The sequence below is a fragment of the Benincasa hispida genome, chromosome 1 (assembly GCF_009727055.1).
Source record: "Benincasa hispida cultivar B227 chromosome 1, ASM972705v1, whole genome shotgun sequence".
NCBI classification, from domain to species: Eukaryota; Viridiplantae; Streptophyta; class Magnoliopsida; order Cucurbitales; family Cucurbitaceae; genus Benincasa; species Benincasa hispida.
The window spans coordinates 75,003,555-75,028,819 of record NC_052349.1 but is presented as its reverse complement, the minus strand read 5'-3'; the positions used below and the strand labels follow the sequence as shown (position 1 = coordinate 75,028,819).

Below are 25,265 nucleotides of genomic sequence, written 5' to 3'. Positions count from 1 at the left end.
ATCAATTAAGTTACATTTAAGAATGTTCTTGGGAGAATGGAGGGTGAGGTGCAATAACATATTCAGAATACCATACAAAGAATTAGGGAAACTAGCAAATACATCAACCATAATGGATCAAATTGAAGTAGAATAAGAGCAATGCATAAACAGATGGTCGACTGTTTCATAATGGTTTTTACGCATAACACACCAATTAGGATTGAAGTTGAGCAATGAAAAGCGAGCTTGATATTTCTTCACGGTGTTTAGGCTCTTAGAAGCAAGGTCCCAAAAAATTTTTTAAAAAAATTAGGGTGTGTTTGAGGCAAGAATTATCCTAAACTATAATAACTACATCTTGTTACAGTAAATATTATTTTGCATTCCCCAATTAGCGACCATCAATACTATTTCAAAACCCCTGTTTGATACAATATTTACTATTTGCTACAGTTTTTAATATTTTACATTTATCATTTTTTTATTCTTTCCTACCGTGTTTACTATTTTCTTCTCAAATTAAAATAGTTTACACTCCAAACACATATTATCATAACCAAATTAATTAATTCACTCTTCAAACACAAATTATTATAACTCAACTATAATAACCTAGGATTATAATAACCAACTCCTTATCCCAAATACTCCTTACATTTTTTGGAAGGGTGGATGTTCATAGGTTAAATTTTGAGAGGCAATATTGAGAGAGATAAATACAAAGGGAAAAAAAAAGAGAAACAAATATAATAATTGATAATAATAAAACAAATTTCCTATAAATGCAAACCATTGCATTTTTCATTCTCGCTAATTAAATATAAAAAAGTACCATTATTTCTATCATTTTTTCCCCAAAACAACACACCTCATCTAAGTCATTTCAAATACTTTTTCTTGATTTAGATAATAAGTTTCAATTTTGCAAAAAAAACAAAAACAAAAACAAAACAAAAAAAAAAGGAAAAACAATTACTTTCCCCTCTATAGGTCTTCCATCACAATTTCTCTCATCCTTTTAATCTAATTATGATAATTGTTTCACAAATTTTTAAACTGAATTTTTTCAAAACTACTTTTGCTAGAGCTATGATTTTTTTTTTCTTTTTTGTCATCTCTTAATGATCACACGATAAAAGAGCAAAGGAATAGATGTGAGCATGAAGGAGAGAAGATGATAAGATATTTATACTTGAGGATTAGAGAGAGATACAAACATAGTATTAAATTTTCATTTACGTACCAATATTTCCATATTTCCATAGGTTCGATATCAACATGAGGGGTGAATCGATATTACCATTATATCGTAGGAAAATCAATGAAACATAATAAATAAATAAACAACAAAATGTCATTAGTGTAAATATAATATAAATAATAGCTTGTTTAAAAATTATAAAATATTCATTTAGAGAAAATAATGGCAAAATTTCTTAAAATATTTACAAATAATGTTCATTTTAGAAATATCACTAATAGACGTTGATAGACTTCCATCAGTATCTATCAAAATCGATCGGTGTCTATCATTGATAGTTCTAAAATTTTGCTATATCTTGTAAAAATTTTCAACAATTTTACTATTTGAAATTTGAGTATGTATGTATGAGACGTGAGTGGGGAAAAATGAAAAAAAAAAAATATTTTTACGAAAAAATAATCACATATGCACCTCCCTTGTCCGGATAGACGGTGTCGCTTGTGTGGGACGTCCACCGAACCCACGTTGATCTTCTCCTCACTCCCTCTAAAACATGGGTACCCTTGGGGGCCCAAACCCATAGCTAAAGGTTGGAGTATAAAAAGGAGACTCCCTTTTCAAAAATTTCCAATATGGGATTCTCCGACCAAAGGTTGGTTCTTTTTTTTTTATTATTTTTTGAAAAACAAATTTTCACGTAACAATCCCCCACTTGAAAATTTAAACATGAGGGAAAAAAAATCATTGAGCAGCTTCAATCTATACAACACTGTGCATAAGCAAAGGTGTCTTACGACTTGAATCTTTACGTAGCGTAGATGATGTTGGGGTTTATGCCCTAAAGTCTCGTGTCCAGTAGTTTGTAAACAACTTTGTACGAACACTTGTGATGTATAATATAAATGATATTTACTTCACTACTTGACTTTGTACATTTAGATATTTTTCATTTTACCAAAAACCAATAAACTTGATATCCCTGGTTATCTGTATGTAACTTAAGTATGTATGTGGTGACATACAAGTGGATCATGTCTTAAGTGATAACCAAAATGGTCTTAGTATATGGATATAGGAGGGAGACCTTATCCTGGTAACGCTACGGATGCGGCCCGCTTTGTGGATGGTCACAATTGTTGTGACTTGTCACAAATGATCTGATCCTGATCATTCATGTAGGGGACATGCGAGCAGGGGCGTCCTATACAAAGAGTTTGTATAAGACGTGACCACGAAATGTTAACGTCTCATTCAATAATACCGTTCATAACTAAGACTTCACTTCACTAGGATGACCATAGGTAACATGACTTCAATCCTGAGTGAGTTGGGAACTCCTACCATTGAGGGCGGTCCTTTGATTTGCATATGTACAAGTGGCCAGAACGCCGACTCAAACCTACCATTTTGGGGATTCGTCTGATTTGGGAACTGGGAACTCAACTTTACAAGATGAAATTCATTCATTCCTCGAGGCAAGGGTAAGTAGATAGATAGCTCCCTTAAGGGCTAATTCCAGGGCTTGAACGATGTGGCGCTACGCACCTTCTCATGGCCCAAAAGGTATTCACGCATAGTAGGACTATGTTGTATTATTTATTAGAGGGATCAGTGGTACTTAAGGAGGAAGATGTAATTATAGGGGCAAAACGGTAAATTGGCCTGCTGTAATTACGAGCATCTGTGAAGGGTTATCATACTGATGATTGGTTATATCCAATGGACATAGAAATATATCTATGGCAAGAAGAGTTCAACTGTCAGTCTTTAGTGAAATGTCTGACAGTTAACAGATGGTGGATATCATGACTAAAGAGTTTAGTCGGCTATCCATATACCGTTGGAACTTCGAGCCATAGGTCTATAAGGTCCCCTTGGTAGCTTGGATACAAGTTGAGAGTCAGTTTTTGGGTCAATTTGAAATGTTCAAATTGACAAGAGGGAGTTCGATTATATATGATATAATGGAACGAGTTAATTAAATATGATATAATTAACTTTATGTATGAGATACATTAATTTGGAGGAAATTGGATATAAATATGATTTATATCTAGTAGAGGAAAATATTATAATTAATATATGATATCAATTTATAAGTTATGAATGTGATAAGATCACATTCATTGGATGGTTATAAAGGAAATGGGAAGGCGCCTTTTCGTTCTAAATAACGGATGAGTGCATTATAAATAGCAGACGGTGTGTTGATCTCGATATGCGCGGATATTGTGAAAAAAATAGTGTCATCGTTTAGAAAATCAGTGNGTGTGCGCAGATATTGTGAAAAAGATAGTGTCATCGTTTAGAAAATCAGTGACTGCACGATCGCTTACATATACGATATTGCTAAGCGATCGCATACTGATTACACTGTCGCGCGCTATTATCTAAACGATCATTTACCTTTTTCCTAAGCGATCATTTAGCTCATGATATTTACTAAACGATCGTATAGACAATCACTTAGTTTTCCTACATGATCGTTCGTACGATCGCTCACTCTTTTCATACACGATCGTTTACCTTTTCCTACACGATCGCTTACTTTTTCTATACGATCGTATACTTCACCTAAACGATCAAGCATCGTGTCTATGTAATAGACGACCGCATCTCCCACTTGCTTGATCGTTGTGTACGGTCGCTCTTCCTCCTTCCCTCTACCAAATTGGAACAAAGCCCACACTTTGGATTATCACTCCAAGAATACTGAGGGCTTTAAGTGGTGTTGTCTTCTCTGTTTCCTTCTGTCCGAGTGGTGATTGTTCGAGGTAGACGGTTGGGCTTTAGACTCGCTATGAATAAGAAATCTACATCTGGTATGATTTCTTGATCCCTTTAGCATTACGAAAGTATGTTTGAATGTATATGCGATAATTCTGTCACAATGAATTGGAAAGATCCACTTTCGTTCGTAGGTACTCTTGAATAAGAGTTCCTTCAGATGATTTAGCATATACTAGAGTAATCCATAGTTTTGAACTCTATCTCTAACAATATCTCCCACATAGTGTCATTAGGATGTAGTTCGAAAGTCAGTGCTTTAAGGCCTAGCACATGTATCCCAATTTAGTGAAAGCTCTAGAAAGTTTGCCTAAAAACTCCATAGGAAGTTATCCCAGCTTCCACGTTCACATAGATGAGTCTATCAAGAGTACTTATATAGCTAGATACCCAACCTATCATCAAATATAGATCTCATTAAGAATTGAGTTTAACCTCTCTTACGCTTTAGGATATCATGCTGAGACTCTAAGTCATAAGAATGGAACTCTATATTTGTTTTAACATGATTCACTATATATCACTTATGATAGTTATTACCCATTGAATCTGTTTCTTGGGATCTTCAATCTACAGGTTGGGTTTTCCTCACAGTGTTATCTTTCTATAAGCATGAGTGTCATATCTTTTGAGGTTTTGAAAACCTTTTATCTAGCCAGTCTTTTCGTCAAAGGATCTACCAAATTTTCATCAGTTCATATATGATTTACTTTATTGCACCAATAGTGAGAAACTCTCTAATGGTACCGTGCTTACGACATATTTATTGTCTTTTTCCATTGTAGTAAAGGTTCTGAACTTTTGCGATTGTTGCAGTGCTATTGCAATTGATCAATATGGCAGGTACGGGCTTTTCCCATAAGGGAACCTCTGATGGCAGACTTCTAAGGCAACCCGCTTCTTCACTAGTTACTAGTGCTATCATTTCTGATTCCATCATAGATTGGGCTAAAATAGTCTGTTTCTTGGACTTCCAAGAGACACTTCGCCTGCTATATTAACGATATGGCCACTTGTAGCCTTTGAATCATCCGAAAAGGGAGTTGAGTCAGCATCGCAGAACCTTTCCAGGACAATGAGAAACTTCTGATAATATAATCCTAGGTTTTAGGTTTTCTTCAAGTACCTCATAACCCTTTTTATAGCATTCCAATGCTCTTTATTAGTTTTGCTTGTAAATCTGCAAAGTAGTCCTACAACATAAGTTATGTCAGACCTAGTGCAGTCAGCAGCATATCTAAGACTGCCTACGATGCTCGCATGCTTAGATTGATTAACACTGTCACCAGTGTTCTTGAACAACCTAACACTAGGGTCATAAGGAGTACAGGCTGGTTTACATTCAAAGTAACTATATTTCTTTAGACTTTTTTTCTACATGGTGAGATTGATTCAAAGAAATTCTCTTTTAAGACCTAGTCACTTTTATGCCTAAGATTACACTAGCTCCTCTTAAGTCTTTCATGTCGAAGTTTGCACTCAATATTGATAGCAAGTTCGACCCAAAGATCAATAAATCATCTACATACAGACACAGGATAGTGAAAAGATTATTTTCAATCTTATGGTAGATGCATTCGTCACTTTCATTAACTTGAAATCTTTAGATAGGATTAGGTTATCAAACATTTTATGTCATTGCTTAGGAACTTGTTTCAGACCGTAAAGAGATTTGTCTAGTTTACACACTTTATTTTCTTCACCATGAACTACAAAACCCTTAAGTTGTTCCACGTAAATCTCTTCTTCAAGTTCACTGTTTAGGAAGACGGTCTTTACATCCATTTGACATACTACGAGGTTATAAAGGCCAGCGAGAGAAAACAGGATACAGATTGAGATAATTTTAGTGACAGGGGAGAAGGTATCAAAGAAGTCTACGTTTTCTCTTTGTCTAAAGTCCTTTGCCACTAAACTAGCTTTAAACTTGCCAATTGTTCCATCAAGTCTAAGTTTCTTCCTTAAGATCCATTTTCACCCTATTTTCTTGAAACCTGGGGGCAGATCTACTAAGTGCCAAGTCCTATTTGACTCAAGTGAGTCCATCTCATCATTTATGGCTTCTTGCCATGGGTTGGCATCTACTGAGGACAGGACGACTTTTAGATCTTTAGGATCTTCTTTTATATTATAGATCTGGAAGTCATCCCAAAAATTATTGGCGGTTCTAGTTCTTTTGCTTCTTCTAGGTTTTGGGTCGGTTTGCTTTGTAGAGGTAGGATTTCTAACTAGGGTTAGACCACTAGATCCTGAGCCTCCACTGTTTCTTGATTTAAAATGAAATCTATCCTCAAAGAAGTTGACATCATTTGACTCAATGATCACTTGGTTTGCTATATTATAGAGCTTATAGGCTTTATTATTTAAGGCGTAACCTATAAAGACGTACTCATAGGCTCTACTAGTTAGCTTTTTTTTCTTTTCGAGTCTGGAATCCTTACAAAGGCTAAACAACTCAAAGTTCTAAAATAAGACAAGTTTGGTTTCTTATTCTTGAGGATTTCATAAGATGAAGTTGTGTTTTTAGACTTTGGGATTCTATTTAGGACATAACACATGGTAAGGATGATTTCACCCCACCAAATAAGACGCGACTCCTGAACTAAGTAAAATAGTAATTACTAGCTCACCTAAAGTTATATTTTTCCTTTCGATTTTTTTGTTAATTTCAGGAGAGTAAGGTATGGCCTTTTCATGTATTATTCCATATGAGTTAAAGAACTCATTAAAGTTGTCTGGTACTCAGTTCCCTATCACTACGATGTTTTTTAATCTTTCTATTAAATTGATTTTCTACTTCAGAAACAAATAATTTGAAGGCATCAAAAGCATCACTTTTGTTTTTCAACAAATATACAAAAGTAAAATCAGAGCAATCATCAATAAAAGTAATGAAATATCTTTTATTGTTCCTAGTCAAGATGCCATCAAATTCACATACACCAGAATGAATTAAATCTAGAGGCTCATAAATCCTAAGTACAGATTTATGAGGAGTTTTAGTAATTTTGGCCTAACTACAATACTCGCATTTATCAAATTCATTCGTGGATAACTTAGGTATCATTTCCAGCCTAATCATGTTACTAATTATATTTTAATTCACATGACAAAGTCTAGCATGTAAAACATTCATAGAACACAACATATACACACAAAATTTCATTTTATTAAGGTCTAAATTTAATTTGAACATTTCCTCGGTTGCATACCCTTTTCTTATAAATACATTATTTTTTGTAAGAGTATATAAGTCTGCCCCTATGGTTTGAGTAAAACCGACTTTGTTGAAGAGATAGCCTGAGACCAAGTTCTTTCTTATCTCTGGAGTGTGCAAGACATCTTTCAATGTAAGGGTCTTCCCAGAGGTAAATTTCAACTCCACCTCATCAATTCCAACAACTTTCATGGAGTGATGATCCCCCAACAGAATATTCCTATCCTTAGTTTCAATATAAGTTTTAAAGAGACTAAGGTCATCATAGATATGGCACGGTGTGAGTTGTAATTCACATCTATTTCTTCCCCCTTTATCTCTTTTCTCCTTCTGACGATGTGAGTTGTAAGCGGTAGACGATGACGTGGGGAGAAAAAATCTCCAACGTGGACACGAGCAGTTCCGACGCGGGCTCGAGCAGACGACGTGAGACGGAGTGGTGCGAGGCGAAGCTTTCAGCACTAGGCGTGAGAAAATCCAACGTAGACTCGAGCAGATCCAGTCGATGACGGCGCAGGCTTGAGGAAACGGACGACATGAGACGACTTGGTGAAGCTTCTGGCACCGGGCACGAGTAGTTCCGCACGCGAACTCAGGTCAACGGAGCTAGGCAAAAAGATTTGATCGATGGTGGGGGTTTAATATAAATAATGATGATGATATATATATCGTGATATATATAATCGTTTCTTTTATAAAATCATAATGATTTTTGTATTTATATTTCTTGTTTTGTGATATATATGCTTACATATATGTTCTATGTTGAACATCCCTTTTGTGATTTATATACTATGGTAAATATTTTTTTTTGTTGATTTTTGACTACTTTGAATTTATGATATATGATATATACATACTTGTATATATGTTCTAAAATTATGTTCCAAGGTATATTTAAAAATAACCATGAATATTTGAGTAGATATCATATGTTCTAAATTATATTTTAAATAACCATCAATATTTGAGTAAATATCAAATATATTTACCAATTATTTCATATATATTTTTAGAATATTTCCAAATGAACAACGGAATATATTATATGTACGAGTGAACAAATAATTGAATATTTCATACAATAACAAAAATCAACGTGAAAAATGAAATGGAAAATAAAATAATATTAATGTCATTTTCTCTCACCAAATGAAAATGGAAAAAAATATATCAAATGCATTTTATCTCTACAATCGAAAAAGAAAAAAAAATCATAATAAATGCATCATATGGTGATTTATGTCAAGCATTGAATTTATATACTGTGGTATATTTCATATATTGGTTATAATATTTTCAAATGTCTAACAAAATGTTATGAGGTATATTTTAAATAATCATGAATCCGAAAAAAAAAACTGAAACCAACGAAAATATTAAAAAAATTTCATTAGATGCATTTTCTCTCTCCAATTAAATTAAATAAAGGAAAAAATCTCAACAAATAAATGCATTTTCTCCCTCTATATGAAAATATGAAAAAAATCATATTAAATGAATCTTCTCTTTTCATAATAAATGCAATTTCTCTTGCTATCATCAAGAAAATTTTGAAAATAGGAAAAAATATATAAAAATCCGGAATAAAAATAATAAAAAATGGTAAATTTGTCCAAAAATAATGCTAAAAGTCTTTCTTGAAAAAGTTCAAATTTAAATACAATTTTGAAATATAGCGCGTAAATAGTTTTTTTTTAAAAAAAAAAAATGTAAAAATCCCTTTGAATTAGATAGTAAACAGATCTTTTAGGGTCTCTTTGGTAGGCAATCTAAAAACAGAAATTTGAAAACATGAAATTCAATAAAAACAGAGTTGTATTTTATGTTTTCAGATATTTGTTTGGTAGCAGATTTAGAAATTAAACTCTAATTTAAATAAATTTTAAAAGTGTGATTGAAAATATATTCAGTTAGTCACTAAATACTAGATTGAATGTAAACCATTGCAAATTAATTTATGAACTTGTTTTATATTAAAGTTTTTATATAATTATTATTTTTTAATATCATATAATATATATAATACATTACACATTCTAAATTTAACAAAAATAGTTGAGTTTATAATATGAAATAGTATAATTGTATTGTTATTTTTATCATTTTAAATATAATTATGCATTTTAAAATTTTGAACTCAAAATTTTGATCCACTAAAAACATAAAAAAGTTGTTTTTTAGAATTTGCACGGTTTGGATCAAAGAATCTGGAAACAGTTTTTGGAAACAAAATCCATACGATAAACCAAACACATATTCGTTGAACTCAGCGAGTCTGAAAACTTGAGCTGCCTACCAAACAGACCCTTAGATTTTTTTGACATGACTTATATGATTTTTTCTCCTTTTAATGTGATTTAGAGTTTTATTGGGTTAAAAAAAATAAATCCCTTTTAGTTTTTAGATTTAGAAAGTATATATATTGGAAATTTATTCTAAAGATTTTCATCAATAATTTTTTAGATAGCATTTGATTATAGATAAATCTAAATCTATATTTTTATAAAAAAAAATGATTTTTCATGGTGACTTTTCATGGTATATAGATATTTTTCGTAGTATTTTTAGATTGCAGAAGATTAGATTTAAATAGTAAATAGATTATTTATTTATTTTTTAATTTTCTAAAGTAATTTGTGTGATTTTTACCTTTTTAATGCGATTTAGAATTTTATTGTGTTTTAAATTTTTTTTTTTTCATATCCTTTTTAGATTTAGATAGTAAATAATTTTTTTTTCTTAACATGATTTTTGTGATATTTTATTTTTTCTTTTTGGCTGATTTAAAATTATTCTTAAATTTTATTTTTATTCCTTTTAATGTGAATTAGAATTTCATTGTGTTTTTAATTCTTTTTTCATACCCCTTTTAGATTTTAGATTTTGATAATATATAGATTTTTTTATTTTTTATTTGAAAAATTCTTTAACTTCAATTTTTATTAATTTTTAGATAAAATGAATTTTCATCCATGACTTTTTTAGATAACAAAAGATTATAGATAAAATCTAAATCTAGATTTTTATCAAAAAATATTTTTAATGTGATTTTTCATAGTATATAGATACATATTTTTCAATAGCCATTTTTAAATTTTAGAAGATCAGATTTAGATAGTAAATAAATTTTTAATTTTTCTTAACTTCATTAATGTGATTTTTTTTCTTTTGACGTGATTTAGAGTTTTATTTTATTTTTTTAAAAATTTTTCTGTTTAAATTTTAGGTACAGATTTGTTATTTTATATGTTTATTTTCTTAACGTAATTTTTGTGATGTTTTAATTTTTCTTTTCTTTTTAACATAATTTAAAGTTTTTCTTAAATTTTATTTTTGTGCCTTTTAACGCCATTTAGAGTTTTATACTGTTTTTTAAAAAAATTTCCATGCCCATTTTAGATTTTAGGTTTAAATAATATGTAGATTATTTTATTTTATTTTTTAAATCCAGAAGAGATACCTGTTAAAATTTATATTTCATACTTTTATTTTATATCAAATTATATTAACATGATATAGTATGATATATATAGAAAGATGAAATGTGATTTTTTTCTAAATCTACTATACGACAAAAAAACAAAGGAAAAACTTATTGTTTTTTTAATTAATGTGTAATCGGAAAAAAAAAGAAAAGAAAAAAGAAACAAGAAAAGAAACATCTTACTTAACGTGCATAAAGGTATTCTATTTAACATTTGATTTTTTTTTCTTTTATTTAATGTGAACTTGAGATTTTAGAGATGAAAGATGCTTTTATTTCTTTTAAATTTTCCTTCTCTAACGTGAATTTGAGATTTTAGGGATAAAATATGAATTTTTTTAATTAAGAGAAATTCTTGTTTTATCCTGAATTACATGGGAAATTTTTTTATTTAATAATTTCAGTACGAAACTTCAATGTCAATTTGAGATTTTAGAGATAAAATGTTTTTTTTTTTTTTTTTTTTTTTTTTAAAAAAAAAATATTTGTTTTAACTTGAATTACATGAAAAATTTTTATTTAATAATTTTAATGTGAAATTACATGATATAACCCTATAACCATCAACTAAAAAGGACAAAAGAGGAAATCAAATCTTTGTTCCTTGTACCCCATTTTAGAATGAGTTTCTTGCAGAATTGACAAAATAAGTTTAAAAAATTAGACCTATAGTCAATATTTATTAATTTTGCAAAAATAGCAAAAATAAACTCAACCCACTGATACACCTAATGCACTTGATACCCTCGATACATTTGATTCATTATTGATATACACTTGAAAACACTACTAGTATATGAAGCTAAAATTGATGAATTAGAATGCTTAATGATTCTATTTTCTTCCGCTACAAACAATATATGCCCGATACACTGTTGATATATACTTGATACACTATTAATAAAAGGTTGAAAATGACTAGTTATTTAAGTGTTTTAAAAAATTCATAAAAATGATTTATATTGACAAACATTTTTCCTCTAGTTATTCCAAACACGACGAAATTGTCAAAATGTGTATATTAAACTAAGTGTTAGTGAGTTTTAAGTTGAATCTCTTCGATCTATTATACAATTGTACTTAAAAATGAAAAAAAAAACATCATTTCAAAAGAAAAAAAACTACAAAAAGAATAAAAAATGCAGCAAATGCAAAAATTAAAGTGAGTAATAATTCATATTGCTACAAACAAAGATGTAAAAAAGATATTAATTGACTGATAAAAGGGCAAAATTGAAATACAGGATAAATAAATTTTAGATTTAAGAATTTTACCGTATCTACAATTTTTTTATAAGTTGAAGACACGTTCCTAATTATACTTTTGAATTTGCCATATTTTACAAATTTATTTCCAGAATTTTAGATATATTGTTTTCAAATTTATTTTCTACGAACAACCTCCCATTTTAAAGTTTAGGGACACCAAGTGATTTTGAACTGGTGTTAGGTTATTTTCACCAAAATAAAAATTAACTCGAGCAAGAGCCCGTCCAGTGGAGGCGCCATCACAGGAACATAGCGACTAGGAGCTTTTCGCTGCAGGCTGGCGATCGCCGCCGCCGTCGTTGCCATTGCCGTTGCGATGCTTTTATTTTTCTCTACTGTTTGAACTTTTTCTTCATTTTGGCAGTGCGGTAGATTTTCTGGATTTGTTGATCTGAACTGTTACGGCCGAGCCTACGGTTGAGCATGTCGAGATGAGGATTAGAACTGCTGCGGCGACGTATACACCGCTTTTCACCAAGTAGCACTCGCCGCCCAACCATCCCGCCGCGTACGGTTGCCGTCTGCTCATACTTGACGCCGCGCTCAGTAGCAATATCACTACGGTAAAGCTTGCCCTAGAAAATCAAATCCCCTCTTCAATTATATTGAATTTTTGTTTCATGATATAACAAACTGTCATAATTTGAAGATTCTGAATCAGAAGAATGAAATATTTTCAAATTAATTTTGGATTGAAGATGAATGATATTAGATGATGAGTTATTGAATATATGGGAGATTGTAATTGAATATTTATGCTTATTGATTGGTGATTTGAATGAATTCTTAAAGGTTGATGAAACAGTTTAAACGAGAGAAATAAATCAAACCTACCATGAAACAAGAAGAAAAATTGTGGCTAAGTTTGGTCTTTTAGGAGATTGTTCACTGCTCTTCTTCTTCCTTAAATTGAAATTGCAACTCGTGCAAAGTAAAATATTCCCGATAACTTGAGCCATAACCAAACACGCCAAAGCTGCAACTCCATATCCAAATGCTCGACTTTCCGGCAAATAGCACAGTTTCCCATCCAACTTGAGGTCATTCGTCTACCAAAATCAGTCGGAAAGTTAGTTAAAAACCAAAATCGTATTTAACAGAGAGACTTTTGATTCTGTCGTACCTTTGTTCTGTGTAATTCTGCAGCTACACATGAGACAAAGGCAATGAGTGCGAGTGAGACAATGATGGAGAGACTTAAGGTGTAGCAAAGATGGTGTTTTTCCATGGCGGGATGTCTTGTTATTAGGAGGAAGAATTTAAAACACAGGAAAGGTTAGCTTCAATTTGACTAAAGAGGAATTGGGACTTGGGAGCTTATGGGCCTTTTCGCATGGGATTGCTTGTTGCTTTTGTGTTAGTAGTTGAAAATTTTCTTTCAAGAGACTTTTTCAGTTGCTTGGAAAGAGAGGTACCTGTTTGGTTTAATTGAGAGAACAACCTGAATAGTGAATAGAAACTTGGAAAGAGTTGTATTAAAAAAAACTTCCAAGTAATCATCATGGGTTAACCTAGTTGGCAATAAAGGCCATGGGTATAGTAAAATACTTATAAGGAATGAGTTCAAAGTTCAATCTATGGAGGCCACTTACCCAGGATTAATATTCTTGGTATCCAAATATTGCAGGGTTAGGCGGCTTGGGTTGGACACTCACGATATATATATATATATATATATATTGCGGGGGGAGGGGGGAGGAATTAATGTGACATAGAGTTGGCAATTTAGTCAATTATATTCAATAATGCTAGGCTATTTCCAATTGGGATAATGGATAGTAAACTGAAAATGAATGGAGGAAAATTACAAGTTTGAAAGGGAATTTGTAAACTAACTACTTCAAAAGATTTTTTATCTCAGGTTGAATTCTTGAAAGGATGATGTAGTTTAAACAGTTTTTTAATCAACTGTTCCATCATTTAACCATAAACCACATATATTATCATTTGATACTTATTTACATTTTTCAAGATACAAAGTTTTCTAATTTATCTCCCATCTTCAACCTTAATTGTCGAACTCTTCTTCCCAAGATATTTAGTCAAGTTAGATCGATACAATTTAGAACTAAAAGGCCAAGTCTATTGCATGTGGATTTACATATCCTTGTTTATGAATTTAATAATCTCATACATTACATGTTCGTCCCCAAATAGTTAAGGTATCTATGACTTTCTTTAAGGTTGAAGGTTCGATATTACTCTCTTCAAGGTTGAAGGTTTGATACGTTACTCCACACTTGTTAAACTGAAAAATAATTACTTTGCTTTCATTCAACCTCTTGTCATGAGGGAGAGAGTAAGTGACTTTGACCTAAACCTTAGAATCAGAGATGGTTCAATGGTGAAGATGACGACCTTGAACTTGGCTCTTTGTTATTTTCATTTCTGTGTAAAAAAATATTTGTGCATATAAAATTAGTGGTATATCTTGAATATGCTTAGGTTCTAACTTTTTTTGGTATCTAATTATTTTATGCGAATAATTGAGTTTTGTTGTAATTTTTAGTGGAAGGGATGTTCGTACTTAGAGTCCATGTCATTGTAAAGGTTTATCTTACAAATCTTTCTTTCGTTGTTTGGTCAATCTCTTTTGGTCGATTGATTTCATTTGACCTCTAGTGGTGGTATGAAGATTCATGAAGATACAATGACGGACATGGGAAAACATATGGAAACTTTAAAATGCAAAAAATTTAAGCTACAATGTCGGTTAACAATGTCGGTCATTGACCTAGATCATGTGACCTATTTAAATAATGTTTTTTTCCTTCACATTTTTACTGTCTTTTTTCACCTCCTTCCTCTGTGAAATTCTATCTTTTCTTTCTTATGTGGGTCAGGAACACGACCATTCGTGTGAATCTGTTGTAAATGGTTGCCATTGTAGTCCATATTTATCACCGTTGTGGATTTGCAGTGAGTTTATTCTGTGGGTTTTGTCTACGAGGTCTAGATCTGTCACCACTTACTGTTGTTGTTCGTAGATTCCTCTTCAGTGCAACGTGGATTGCCGCCATTCTCCGTTTTGTGGTTTTTGTTTGATATGTGTTCATAACCTGTGGTCTAGATTTGTAGCTGCTTTGTTTGCCATCTGCCATATGTAGTAGCTGTTCGTTGCTGCCATTTGTGTGACGTGCCAGGTCTTACCCCACTTTTTTAAATCTACACTGATTCTTCATAGATTCAGTCAAATCTTCTCAAATCTACTTCGATTTTCAGATTTGAGCAGTTTGTGTAGACAAACTCTAATCAATCAGCTTGCTTTGAAGGTGAAATTTTCTTTTCCTAAATTTATCAAAAGTTTACATTCAGATTGGTTGGACATGAATTTACTTGTTATGAAAAATTGATTTGGCTTATTATTCTTTGAGTTTGATTGTTACTTACACATTGGATTTTAGCTTGCTAGAAAGAAATTTTTACCATGTGAAAATGACATGTACCTATTTAGCAAGTTAGTGTTCTTTTAAGATTTTTATTTAGAAAAAAGAAGCATGTTCATTAGTGTTTATATTTAACATGCTGTTCAGCATGTTAATATTTAATAATGTGACGGTCCTTTTACAAGCTTCCTAAGAATGTTCAGAGGTCTCAATTTGTTGTTTTTATTACTTACTTGGTTCCTCTTATATTGAAATCATTAGCTTATTGCTGTATATGTGAGTAGTTTTAAGCCACACCCAAAACTTTGAATTATCTTATGCTTATGCTTTTTGTATCTCTCATTTCTAGTCCTTATTTGCAAGTGTTGTATTTTTAAGTTAGGGAATGTGATGCCATTTTTCAATATGTCATTGATATATAAAGTAGGTTATGAAATCATCATGGGTTGGCCTAGTGGGTAAATAGGGGGCATGACCTTCATAAAGGACTAAGAAGTCATGGATTCAATCTATGGTAACCACCTGCCTAGGATTTAACATGTTACGGGTTTCTTTGACACCCAAATGTTGTATGGCCAGACAGGTTGTCTCGTGAGATTAATTTGAGGTGCATGTGAGCCTCCCCAGATGTTAAAAAGAAAAATATGTTATGAATATATGAAGGTAGGGCATGCCATGGCAAAGTTATATGAAGTTATTTTCCTAGATTATGTTGTGAATTTTTAATAATTAAGGATTGTATTTAATACCTATTGCTCTTCTTTGTTATATTTGTTCTAATATCTTTTGATATTATAACCCATATCATGTTGTTGACTTTTGTCCCAACATCATGAACTCGAGTGAACAATGAACTCTTCGATTTGTTCAGTTTTTTTGTCATCTTCTTCTTAAGGATCTAGAAATGACTGTGAGGGTACATGGATTGATAAGTAGTGTATTAAAATATGGTATTTGGTTTATTTACTATGTTCTTATAAGTTAATGTCTCTTATAAGTTAATACATCTTATGATTGTATGTTTTGTGCTTTTCTTGCAGATTCATACAATGGATGATTCGAGTAGCAGCAGTCAAGATGAGGGGAATGTTCTTATTCGTTATGAGGTCAAGAAGACTGCTCGACGTGGCCCAACCATTATGCCTGAGTTGATACACATAAGAAATTCTGGGGAACGCAAAACAATTGAATATAATGATCTAGGTCAACCTGTTGGAGAAAATGCAAAGAAAATGCAAAGTTTCATTGGTGTTTGTGTTAGACAACAAATTCCATTGACTTACAAAAGTTGGAAAGCAGTTCCACAGGAACTTAAGGATACAATTTTTGACTGTATACAAGTAAGAATTTTATAATGTTAAGGTAATAAACTTATGTAGTTTACTCAATTTCTAATTGTTTTGTGATTTTTACAACCCAGATGTCGTTTGTGGTGGACCTTGGTTCCAAACATTATATTCTTCAATCTGCATCAAAGAAGTTTCGGACTTTTAAATCCACATTAACTCAGCAGTACATACTTCCATATAAAGATGAACCATCTCGCTTGCAGAATCCTCCAGAAAAATATTCACATATTGATAAGAAACAATGGGAGTCATTTGTTAAAGCAAGACTAAGTGAAGAGTGGGAGGTAACTATATTCTAATTTCTACGTATATATTCTAAATTGTGAATATTTTTGGAAATTTAAATTCAAAGGTTTATGTTATACAGACATTTAGTAGTGCTCAAAGAGAAAGAAGGGCAAAATGCATATATAATCATCACATCTCTCGCAAGGGATATGCAAATCTTGCTCAAGAATTAGTAAGTTATGCGAATTAAATTAATTGTATTATGATAATACATGTATGCTAATTGCATGTTGCGTATGTTCATATAGGAATTGTCAAGTGATCCTTGCAATCGGGCAACTTTATGGAAAGAAGCACGAAAAAGAAAAAATAATGAATACTCCGACATTGCCACTAGAGAATGTGCTAAGCGAATTGTAAGATTATATGTTTTTGTTTTAGTGATGTTTAAATGGGGTGGTACTTCGATTAAATGCCTTGTTGTGATATGATACATAAAATGTGCCAACTGAATTGTTTGTGATAGGATGAATTAGCTGCGATACGCAAGGGACAAGATATTTTGACTGAAGCATTGGGCACGCCAGAACATAGAGGGCGTATAAGGGGAGTTGGCGAGTTTGTTTCACCAGCTCTACATTACAATGTCGCTAAAGGAAAGTTGAAATTGATTCAAGAATCTCAAAATGAAGCTGAGACTCAACAATCTCAAGACAAAGATGAGACTCAACAATCTCAAGACAAAGATGAGACTCGACAATCTCGAAGTAGTGTTGTAGAGAAGAAGACAAAAAGAAAGAGGGTTCAGAAAGGAAGAAATGTCCAGAAACGAAAAAAAGTTCCAAAAGGAAAAATGGTTGTTAAAGATCCTGAAGAAATTTTGGAGGTAATAAGTGTGTTTTGATTTTGGAACTTAACCATAGGACACATGACCTTAAATAATGTTTTTCCTTTTAAAATTTTGAAGGGAATACCGTGTCACTTGGCTATAGGATCGGTGGACAACATTGTTGCCGTAGGCACAATGTTTGAGTCTGATGCTCAATGTCCATCCATTAATGAAATTCCACTAGGACCCGATAATGTTAGAGCGATGGTCGATATTGTCATGGGCGAAGACGTTGCGTTACCAATTCCTCAAAAGGATAAAATAAAGACTTTAGATCAAGCGATTGGTAACTTTGTGGCTTGGCCACGCAAACTTGTAATTACGACTAAGGAGAAAAAGGTAAGCCTCTTTTCAACTTTTTTTTTTCTCCCTCTTTTTTGCAATTTTAGTGTGCAATTTTGGTTTTGGCAGGCTCCATCTCCGACTACATCTAAGAGTATTGCACAATCTTCAAAATATACGGATGTCCACGTTACCATCAAGCTCCTAAATAGATATGCTATGCATTCCATGCAAGTGGATGATATGATTCAAATCAATTTGAGCGAGCAGATTCTTGGAAAGGAGAAAACAATTTATTTACAACGTGACGACATCATTCAATATTGTGGGATGGCTGAAATTGGTTATTCATGTATACTTGCATACATTGCGTAAGTATTTAAGATTTAGGACACATTGTGATTCATAGACTATATTCATTAGTTTTTTTTTTTTTTTCAATTAATAATGTTTATAATAAATTTTATTATTTTTAGGTGTCTTTGGAATGCATGCGACTCAGAGATAACAAAAAAGTTTGTAATAGTTGACCAAGCAACCATTTCATCACATGTAAAGCCTCAAGAACTCCGTTCCAAAAATCTAATCAATAGGTTAGAAATGGTAAGCCTTGATCAACTAGTACTCATCCCGTATAACACTGGGTAAGTAATGACAATTTGAATTGTTTTTACTTGGTTAAAGCTTGATGTATCCATAAATAATAAGATTAAAATGTTGATTATTAGTAGTTGCCATTGGATATTGATTATTATCAATCTTCAAGAAAATTGTGTTTATGTCATGGACTCTTTACGAAGTAAGATTCTAGAAGAATTTCAAGGAGTCATAAATACGTAAGTGTCTTGAACTCTTATGGTTGTTAATGTTTACAATTATGTTATTCTAATGTTTCAAACTGTTTAGATCTTTGAAAAACTGGCAAGCTAAACATTCTCTCGAACAATATCGCACTCGTATACGTTGGAAACCTATAAAGGTAAAGTTTGAATTGATCAATTTCTATACTGTACCATACATGCATTAAAATCTTATATGTATGATTAAGTATGTTTCTTTTTTTCAAATTTTTTACCTGTAGTGCCCTCGTCAGTTTGGTGCTATAGAGTGTGGGTACTATGTGCAAAAGTATATACGAGAAATAGTGCAAAACTCTAATACCCACATAAGTAATCTTGTACGTATTATTATTTATCATTGTGTTATAATTTTTATATGATTTATTCTTATGGTATGTTTATCTCTCTTTTTGTTTTTTGTTCTTCAGTTTAACACAAGACTTGCCTATGAACAAAAAGAAATCGATGCAGTTCGATTGGAATGGGCAGAATTTGTTGCACGATTTGTGTAGTGATATTGAAGTATTTGTTAATTTTCTATATTTTAAGTATGAATTTGATTCTTTTCGTATTTAGCTATGAAATGGAAATACTAGTTTATACATATATTTGGTAGTATGTATTAAGTGTTGGATGCTATTTAATAAAGTTTGTGGCGAGATGGATGGTCGGTCCCGTTCGTATATAGAAGTGTACTAGATGTTATTGAATTTCATGTTATTTTTGGGTGGTTTTTAGTTGTCACGCCAAAAATTTGATTTTTTTATTTGATTACTCGTTGATTTTAACCTTCGTCTATAAAGCACAGATATAAAGATAGAATATGACAATATGCTAATTTTTAAAAAATTAGGATACTGATATGTTGAAGATATGATTTTTTTTTTTTTTAAAAAAATTAGGATATAGATAAATTTAACATATAAGTTAATGATAATAGTATAAAATACAAAATTAAACACTGAAATATAATATAAAAAGTAACATCTAAGATGTTAAAGTACAATAGTCAATAAGATGTAATAGAAAAGTGACTCATTATTAAAGAAGAAGAAGAAGATTAGAGGGAGAAGTATGAAGATAAACAAAGAATTTGTTTGTTGAATTGTTGAAGATACAAGAAGTATGTCTTTATGGGGATTCAAATGTGAAGAAGAAGATTAGATGATTCTGGAGTTTGATCTTTTTTTTTTTTCCTTTTAGTTTTGGACTCAAGTTGGAAAAAATTAGATGAGTTGTTTATCATTCTTCTTTTAAAAAAAGTAAGTGTAAAAATAGATATGTCAATTTGTGTGTTAGATAACTAGAAGAAAATATTATTTTTGAAAAATGACTAAATAGATTTTTCTTTTGAAAAATGGCTAAATAAAAAGATCAGATTTTGTAATGCTCCAGGCTCAAGATTTAGAATCTGGATTTTGTTCCAAATTAAGCACGCTTAACGTTGGAATTCTTATGATTGAGCCACCAAAAAAGAATGTGCACTTTGTTGGTATAGGAAGTAACTTCTTCTTTTATGCATTTCTTAACCATACTTTTATGTCCTCGGGATCCCTCTCATTCGGATGTGATATCGGTTTATTCATGTACCCCTCCTGAACTCGGGTCGTTACAATTTTTTTTTTTTAAAATAAAGTAGTGGACTAAAAAAATTAAGGTTTTGTTTGGTAACCATTTGACTTTTTGTTTTTGTTATTGAAAATTAAGTCTATTTTATTCACATTTCTTACAATCATTTGTATAGTGGTTTAATTCTTAGCAAATTTCAAAAACAACAACTCTTTGAAAGTATATATATATTTTTTTTTTAGTTTTCAAAATTTTCTTTATTTTTTAAATCATTGGAAAAAATAGATAACAAAGCAAGAAATTTGGAGGTAGAGGTAGTATCTATAAACTTAATTTTTAAAAACAAAACAATAAACGGGCCTAAATTATTTAAACCAACAAAACTACACCCTAAAGTAAAGAAATTTTAAATCAAATAAAAAATGAAAACTAGCAACAATTTAAACCTATAGTAGGAGACAATTAAAATTAGATAAACCTTCAAAATAATTTAAAATTACATAATAGCAAATAAAAAAAAAATAAAAATAAATACACAGTATTTTTAGGAAAAGCAATTACGAGAAATCAACCAATAACCCAAATTAAATTGAAATTAAATAGATATTAGCATTAAAAAAGAAAAAGAGTTCCATATTTGTTGTATCATCACGTAAAAGAATTAGAAATACATTATATTTGTCACTGTATTTCAGAGAATAAATTATCAATATTTCAATTATGGACCACCAACATCTCACATACATTTTTCAACAAATAAATCACTAACCCAAATTGGCAAAAGAAAAGTTTAGAATTCAACCAAATAAATAAATAAAAAATAATAATAAAGCTTAAACCGATAGGATTATGACGAATTTAATTAAGGGGCAATTGCAACTTTAATAAAAAAAAATTAAAAATTGGACGCATGTCCCTAGATTTTACTGTTTTTGCAAACATGTCAAAAAAACTTTCGTCTGAAAATTTGATTGCTATCGGATTTTTATGTGATTGATATGTGATTGATTTCTATATCATTGCTATGTGGTTGTTATGCAATTGCCACATTTGCAATTACAAAAAAAAGTTGAAATTATGACTTTGGTTTTTAAAATGTATTTGTCAAATAATACAATTTTCCTTTAACTATATCATCTATCAATAAAGATAAGTTTTAAAAAGAAAATTCTATTTTTTTAAAATGAAAATATCGATTTATCTTGATTTGAGAGATAAAAACTACCATCATTTTAATTTTTCCATATGAATTGCAATGAGCACAACAACACCAAGGCTAAGAAGAGAAGGGTTTTTTTTTCGTCAAATTTGAACCTAAATCTTGATTTAGCCGTATTTCATTAGTTTTATTCTTTTTAGATATTTTTCAAAATAGCTATTCCTTTTAATTTCTCAAGAAATATGTAAAATTTTGAAAAATAAGTTCCCAACTAACCATTCAGCCAAGTAAATACAAAACTCACTTTTATCCTAATTGCTCTATAAATACACTATTATAATTGACTTTATTTTTCCTATAAATACATTATTATAACTCTATATTAGACAATTTGTACTTCAACTTCTAACTTTTCTTTGTTCTAGAGTTTTCCATCTCTAAGTTTGACATCAGAGTCATTTTTCTTTGTTTTGAAGGTCTTCTCATCCCGTAATTACAAAAAAAAAAAAAAAGAAGTTATATGTTTTTTTCTGTCCAAGTTTTGACATCAACACACAAAGAGACATAATTGAAACTTATCCCAAAGTTTAATATTGTATATTACTTATCATCGAAAAAAAAGAAAAGATTCTCTGTCTCGTCTTCCTTTGTATGTATCCATCACTCGAGTTTAATTTGTACCTTTTTCTTTATACACTCAAATTCGTTAGACACTAGGCAGCCTCCATAGCTATAGATGCTCATGCTACTACCTATTGTTGTTGAGTAAAGAAGAGGAAGAAGAAAGCATATTGTCACAACTAACATTTCCTTTTGCTACCTCATTTTTCCTTCTAAACTCAATTTCACACCAAATATAACTATTGAGAATCATTACCATAATTCAATTATAACATTCATCATCATCGTTGAATGTGTGTATATATATATAGCTTTCTAGGCCATATTTATTCTCAGAGAAACGTAATTAATTTAAAAAGTGGACCCATTTGATTATGTTTGTTGTTGTGTAATGTAATGTGTTGCTTGCAACCAAATCCATAATCAACAAACGCAACCCGATCGAGGAGGGTGGGGGAATTGAACCTCATACCACAAAGTTAATAGTATGAACACTATGCCAGTTGAGCTATATTTTTATTGGTATTGTTACAGATATTATTACTGTTATAATATGAGAAGTATGAATTCGACACAATTATTGTTATCGTTACCGTTTGACCCTAAATGGTAATGGTAAGAAATCAAATTAGGTTGACAAAATGCCTAAATAAGCGTGATCACTAATTGATCTATCAATGAAATTCCATTACAATTTATAGAAATTTTCATCATGGATTGGTAAACGTGGCCTTAGTCTACAAGTTATTTGGTTTTTGAAAATTGAGTTTATAAACACTCTTTTCGCCTACGAGTTCTTCATTTTTCTTCCCAAAAAACCTTACAGATAGATAGAAGTAGTGTTCATAAGTTTAATATTAAAAAACTAAATAATTACCTAACAAACGTAAATGATTAGTGGCTAAGTTTCAAAATTATAATTATTTAGTGTATACAACTTAAAAACCAAAAAGTAATAAATAGAATAGCTTCCTTAGGTTTCAATAGGTTTCAAAGTTTCCAACTATTTGGAAGTAATTAGCAGCGCAAGTTTGGTATTTTACTTTCCAATAAGAAAGATTCCCAAGAAAATTATAACATCTCTAAAAATTCTGGTATCCCAACAGGGTTTATTTTTTAAAATTATATATATATATATATATATTTTGTTCNTGAAACTTATTTAATTATAATTTCTTTAATTATTTTAAATTAATATATAAAATGGAGTATTTAATAAAAAATCGAGGTTAAAAATATAAAATTTGAAATTTAGAGACTAAATGAAATAAAACGTAAGTTAATCCAAATGTAAAATTGAACATTCTGAAGCTTATGGAGGAATCGAAACCAAAACTCAAAACGAAGAATTAAAAATGAAACATTTTGAAATAAAATAGAAACTGAAAAAAAAAAGTCGAGACAAAGAAATTATTTTTTCTAACATAAAATGATAAATATTCATGTGTGGCCCACCAAGAGTTTATTAGAATTAAAAAACAGAGTAACGTTATTTAATTTGAGTAGGGTCAATTGGTAAAAGGAATAATTATTACGCAAAAGATAGCCAGCTCATAGAAATAATAACATGGGACTTCTCATTATCTTTTTATTCAATTTCAACAATACCATTGAATAATAAGTGGATATAATATATATATATATATATATATATATACTGTCTCTTATACACATCTAGATGTGTATAAGAGACAGTATATATATATATATATTTTGTTCATAACTCAAATGCTTTGCAAGCAGGAAAGGTAGAGATACCAAAACCATCTCTTTCAAATTGAATTTGGAATTCTACAAAATAAAAATATAAAAAATTAAAGAAAAAACCTCAATTGAAAAGGCGAGTCAAATTACCTCACAGAATTTCAAAGAGAAGAAAATCGCCGCCGGATGTTGACGACGGCCTCACCAAATCCCCAATCTCCGACCGTCCAATGCCACCGAAACTAATCTCCGACGCAAAGCGCCGCACTCATCCTCTCGTTTGGCTCGCCGCCGTACTCTGTACTGTAGTTTCAATCGCCGTCATAATCGGAGGCATCGTCATCTTCATCGGTTACCTAGTAATCCACCCTAGGATTCCGACGGTTAGCGTTCTCGACGCTCATCTCAACAAATTCCAGAACGATCTCGCCGGCCGCCTAGAAGTTCAGTTAACGATAATCATCGAGGCGGAGAATGATAACGCGAAAGCTCACGCGAGTTTCTCCGATTCGAGTTTCTTCCTCTATTTCATAGGGATGAAGATCGCGCAGCTTAAAGCGGATCCATTCGAAGTGAGGAAGAACAGTTCTCTGAAGTTCCATTACGCCGTCGTTTCGGATTCGATTCCTCTAAATCCAGAGCAAATGGAGAAAGTTGATAACGATTTGAAGGCAGATCTGAGTGGATTCGTTTTGACAGGGAATACGAGAGTTCAATGGCGAGTTGGATTGCTTGGATCTGTGAAGTATGAATGTCATCTTCATTGTGAGCTTAAATTTCATCCTTCTAATGGAACTTACATGAGTTCGCCTTGCAGTTCCAGAGCTAAATGATTTCTTCTTTGTTCTTTAGGATCAATTTTTTTTTTCGCCACTCTTTTGAATTAGCGAAAATAAAATTTGAAAAGTTTGAAATAATTTCATGACAAATTTTCATTTTCTGTTTCTTGGAAAATGTACGATTCCTATTTAGTGTATTAGACAACTATTGATGAGATAACAAGGCCTTTGATTCTTAATTTTTGAATCATTTATTCATCTCACTTTCATTACTATGTTAAAATATAATCAACATATTTAGAGATAGAAAAAAAAAAAAAAAAAGTAAAGCTCGGTCAAATTGATTGAATATAATCATATTGGTAAGTTCTATTTTAATCATATTGGTTAGACACAAAGTCATTGTTCCATTGGTTAAATTTAGTTAGTTTGGTTGATTTCAACTTTAGCCATTTTCATATTTTAAAATTGGCCAAGAAACTTAATGATGAATTCATAAAAAAAAATTAGACGA

At 31.1% G+C, this 25,265-nt stretch overlaps 3 protein-coding genes across 6 annotated transcripts; 2 read left to right on the top strand and 1 right to left on the bottom strand.

The window, feature by feature from the left end:
* Window positions 1–11,940: 11,940 nt before the first annotated feature.
* LOC120084104 (protein MODIFYING WALL LIGNIN-2-like) lies at window positions 11,941–15,010 on the bottom strand. Its single transcript, XM_039040007.1, has 3 exons — window positions 13,070–15,010; window positions 12,781–12,995; window positions 11,941–12,521 (listed from the first exon to the last, which is right to left on the bottom strand). Exons 1-3 carry the CDS (start codon window positions 13,172–13,174, stop codon window positions 12,299–12,301), a joined length of 543 nt encoding a protein of 180 aa, XP_038895935.1. The 5' UTR covers window positions 13,175–15,010; the 3' UTR covers window positions 11,941–12,298.
* LOC120084092 lies at window positions 12,371–19,604 on the top strand. 4 transcript variants are annotated; one of them, XM_039039999.1, is made up of 15 exons: window positions 12,371–12,509; window positions 15,017–15,089; window positions 15,169–15,218; window positions 16,373–16,672; window positions 16,753–16,965; window positions 17,049–17,141; window positions 17,218–17,325; window positions 17,436–17,795; window positions 17,877–18,137; window positions 18,210–18,451; window positions 18,557–18,724; window positions 18,809–18,916; window positions 18,987–19,059; window positions 19,162–19,257; window positions 19,348–19,604. In XM_039039999.1, exons 4-15 carry the CDS (start codon window positions 16,382–16,384, stop codon window positions 19,429–19,431), a joined length of 2,097 nt encoding a protein of 698 aa, XP_038895927.1. In that variant the 5' UTR covers window positions 12,371–12,509; window positions 15,017–15,089; window positions 15,169–15,218; window positions 16,373–16,381; the 3' UTR covers window positions 19,432–19,604. The 4 variants fall into 4 exon arrangements, with proteins under 4 accessions (XP_038895927.1, XP_038895924.1, XP_038895930.1 ...); XM_039039996.1 differs by having other exon boundaries at window positions 15,017–15,218; XM_039040002.1 differs by lacking the exons at window positions 15,017–15,089; window positions 15,169–15,218 and having other exon boundaries at window positions 18,812–18,916.
* A 4,410-nt stretch (window positions 19,605–24,014) lies between these two features.
* On the top strand, window positions 24,015–25,001 carry LOC120090583 (NDR1/HIN1-like protein 12). Its single transcript, XM_039048312.1, has one exon. The coding sequence runs from the start codon at window positions 24,203–24,205 to the stop codon at window positions 24,803–24,805; it is 603 nt and encodes a 200-aa protein (XP_038904240.1). The 5' UTR covers window positions 24,015–24,202; the 3' UTR covers window positions 24,806–25,001.
* The last annotated feature ends 264 nt before the right edge of the window (window positions 25,002–25,265 follow it).

What these genes read in the sequence shown, in the direction of transcription:
- LOC120084104 (XM_039040007.1), bottom strand. Translation starts at nt 13,174, where the DNA reads ATGGAAAAACACCATCTTTGCTACACCTTAAGTCTCTCCATCATTGTC. An exon ending in CAGAATTACACAGAACAAAG is followed by an intron (nt 12,996 to 13,069) that starts GTACGACAGAAT and finishes TGATTTTGGTAG; the next exon opens with ACGAATGACCTCAAGTTGGA. An exon ending in ATTTTTCTTCTTGTTTCATG is followed by an intron (nt 12,522 to 12,780) that starts GTAGGTTTGATT and finishes TTGATTTTCTAG; the next exon opens with GGCAAGCTTTACCGTAGTGA.
- LOC120084092 (XM_039039993.1), top strand. Translation starts at nt 16,382, where the DNA reads ATGGATGATTCGAGTAGCAGCAGTCAAGATGAGGGGAATGTTCTTATT. An exon ending in TTACGACTAAGGAGAAAAAG is followed by an intron (nt 18,138 to 18,209) that starts GTAAGCCTCTTT and finishes TGGTTTTGGCAG; the next exon opens with GCTCCATCTCCGACTACATC. An exon ending in ATACCCACATAAGTAATCTT is followed by an intron (nt 19,258 to 19,347) that starts GTACGTATTATT and finishes TTTGTTCTTCAG; the next exon opens with TTTAACACAAGACTTGCCTA.
- LOC120090583 (XM_039048312.1), top strand. Translation starts at nt 24,203, where the DNA reads ATGCCACCGAAACTAATCTCCGACGCAAAGCGCCGCACTCATCCTCTC.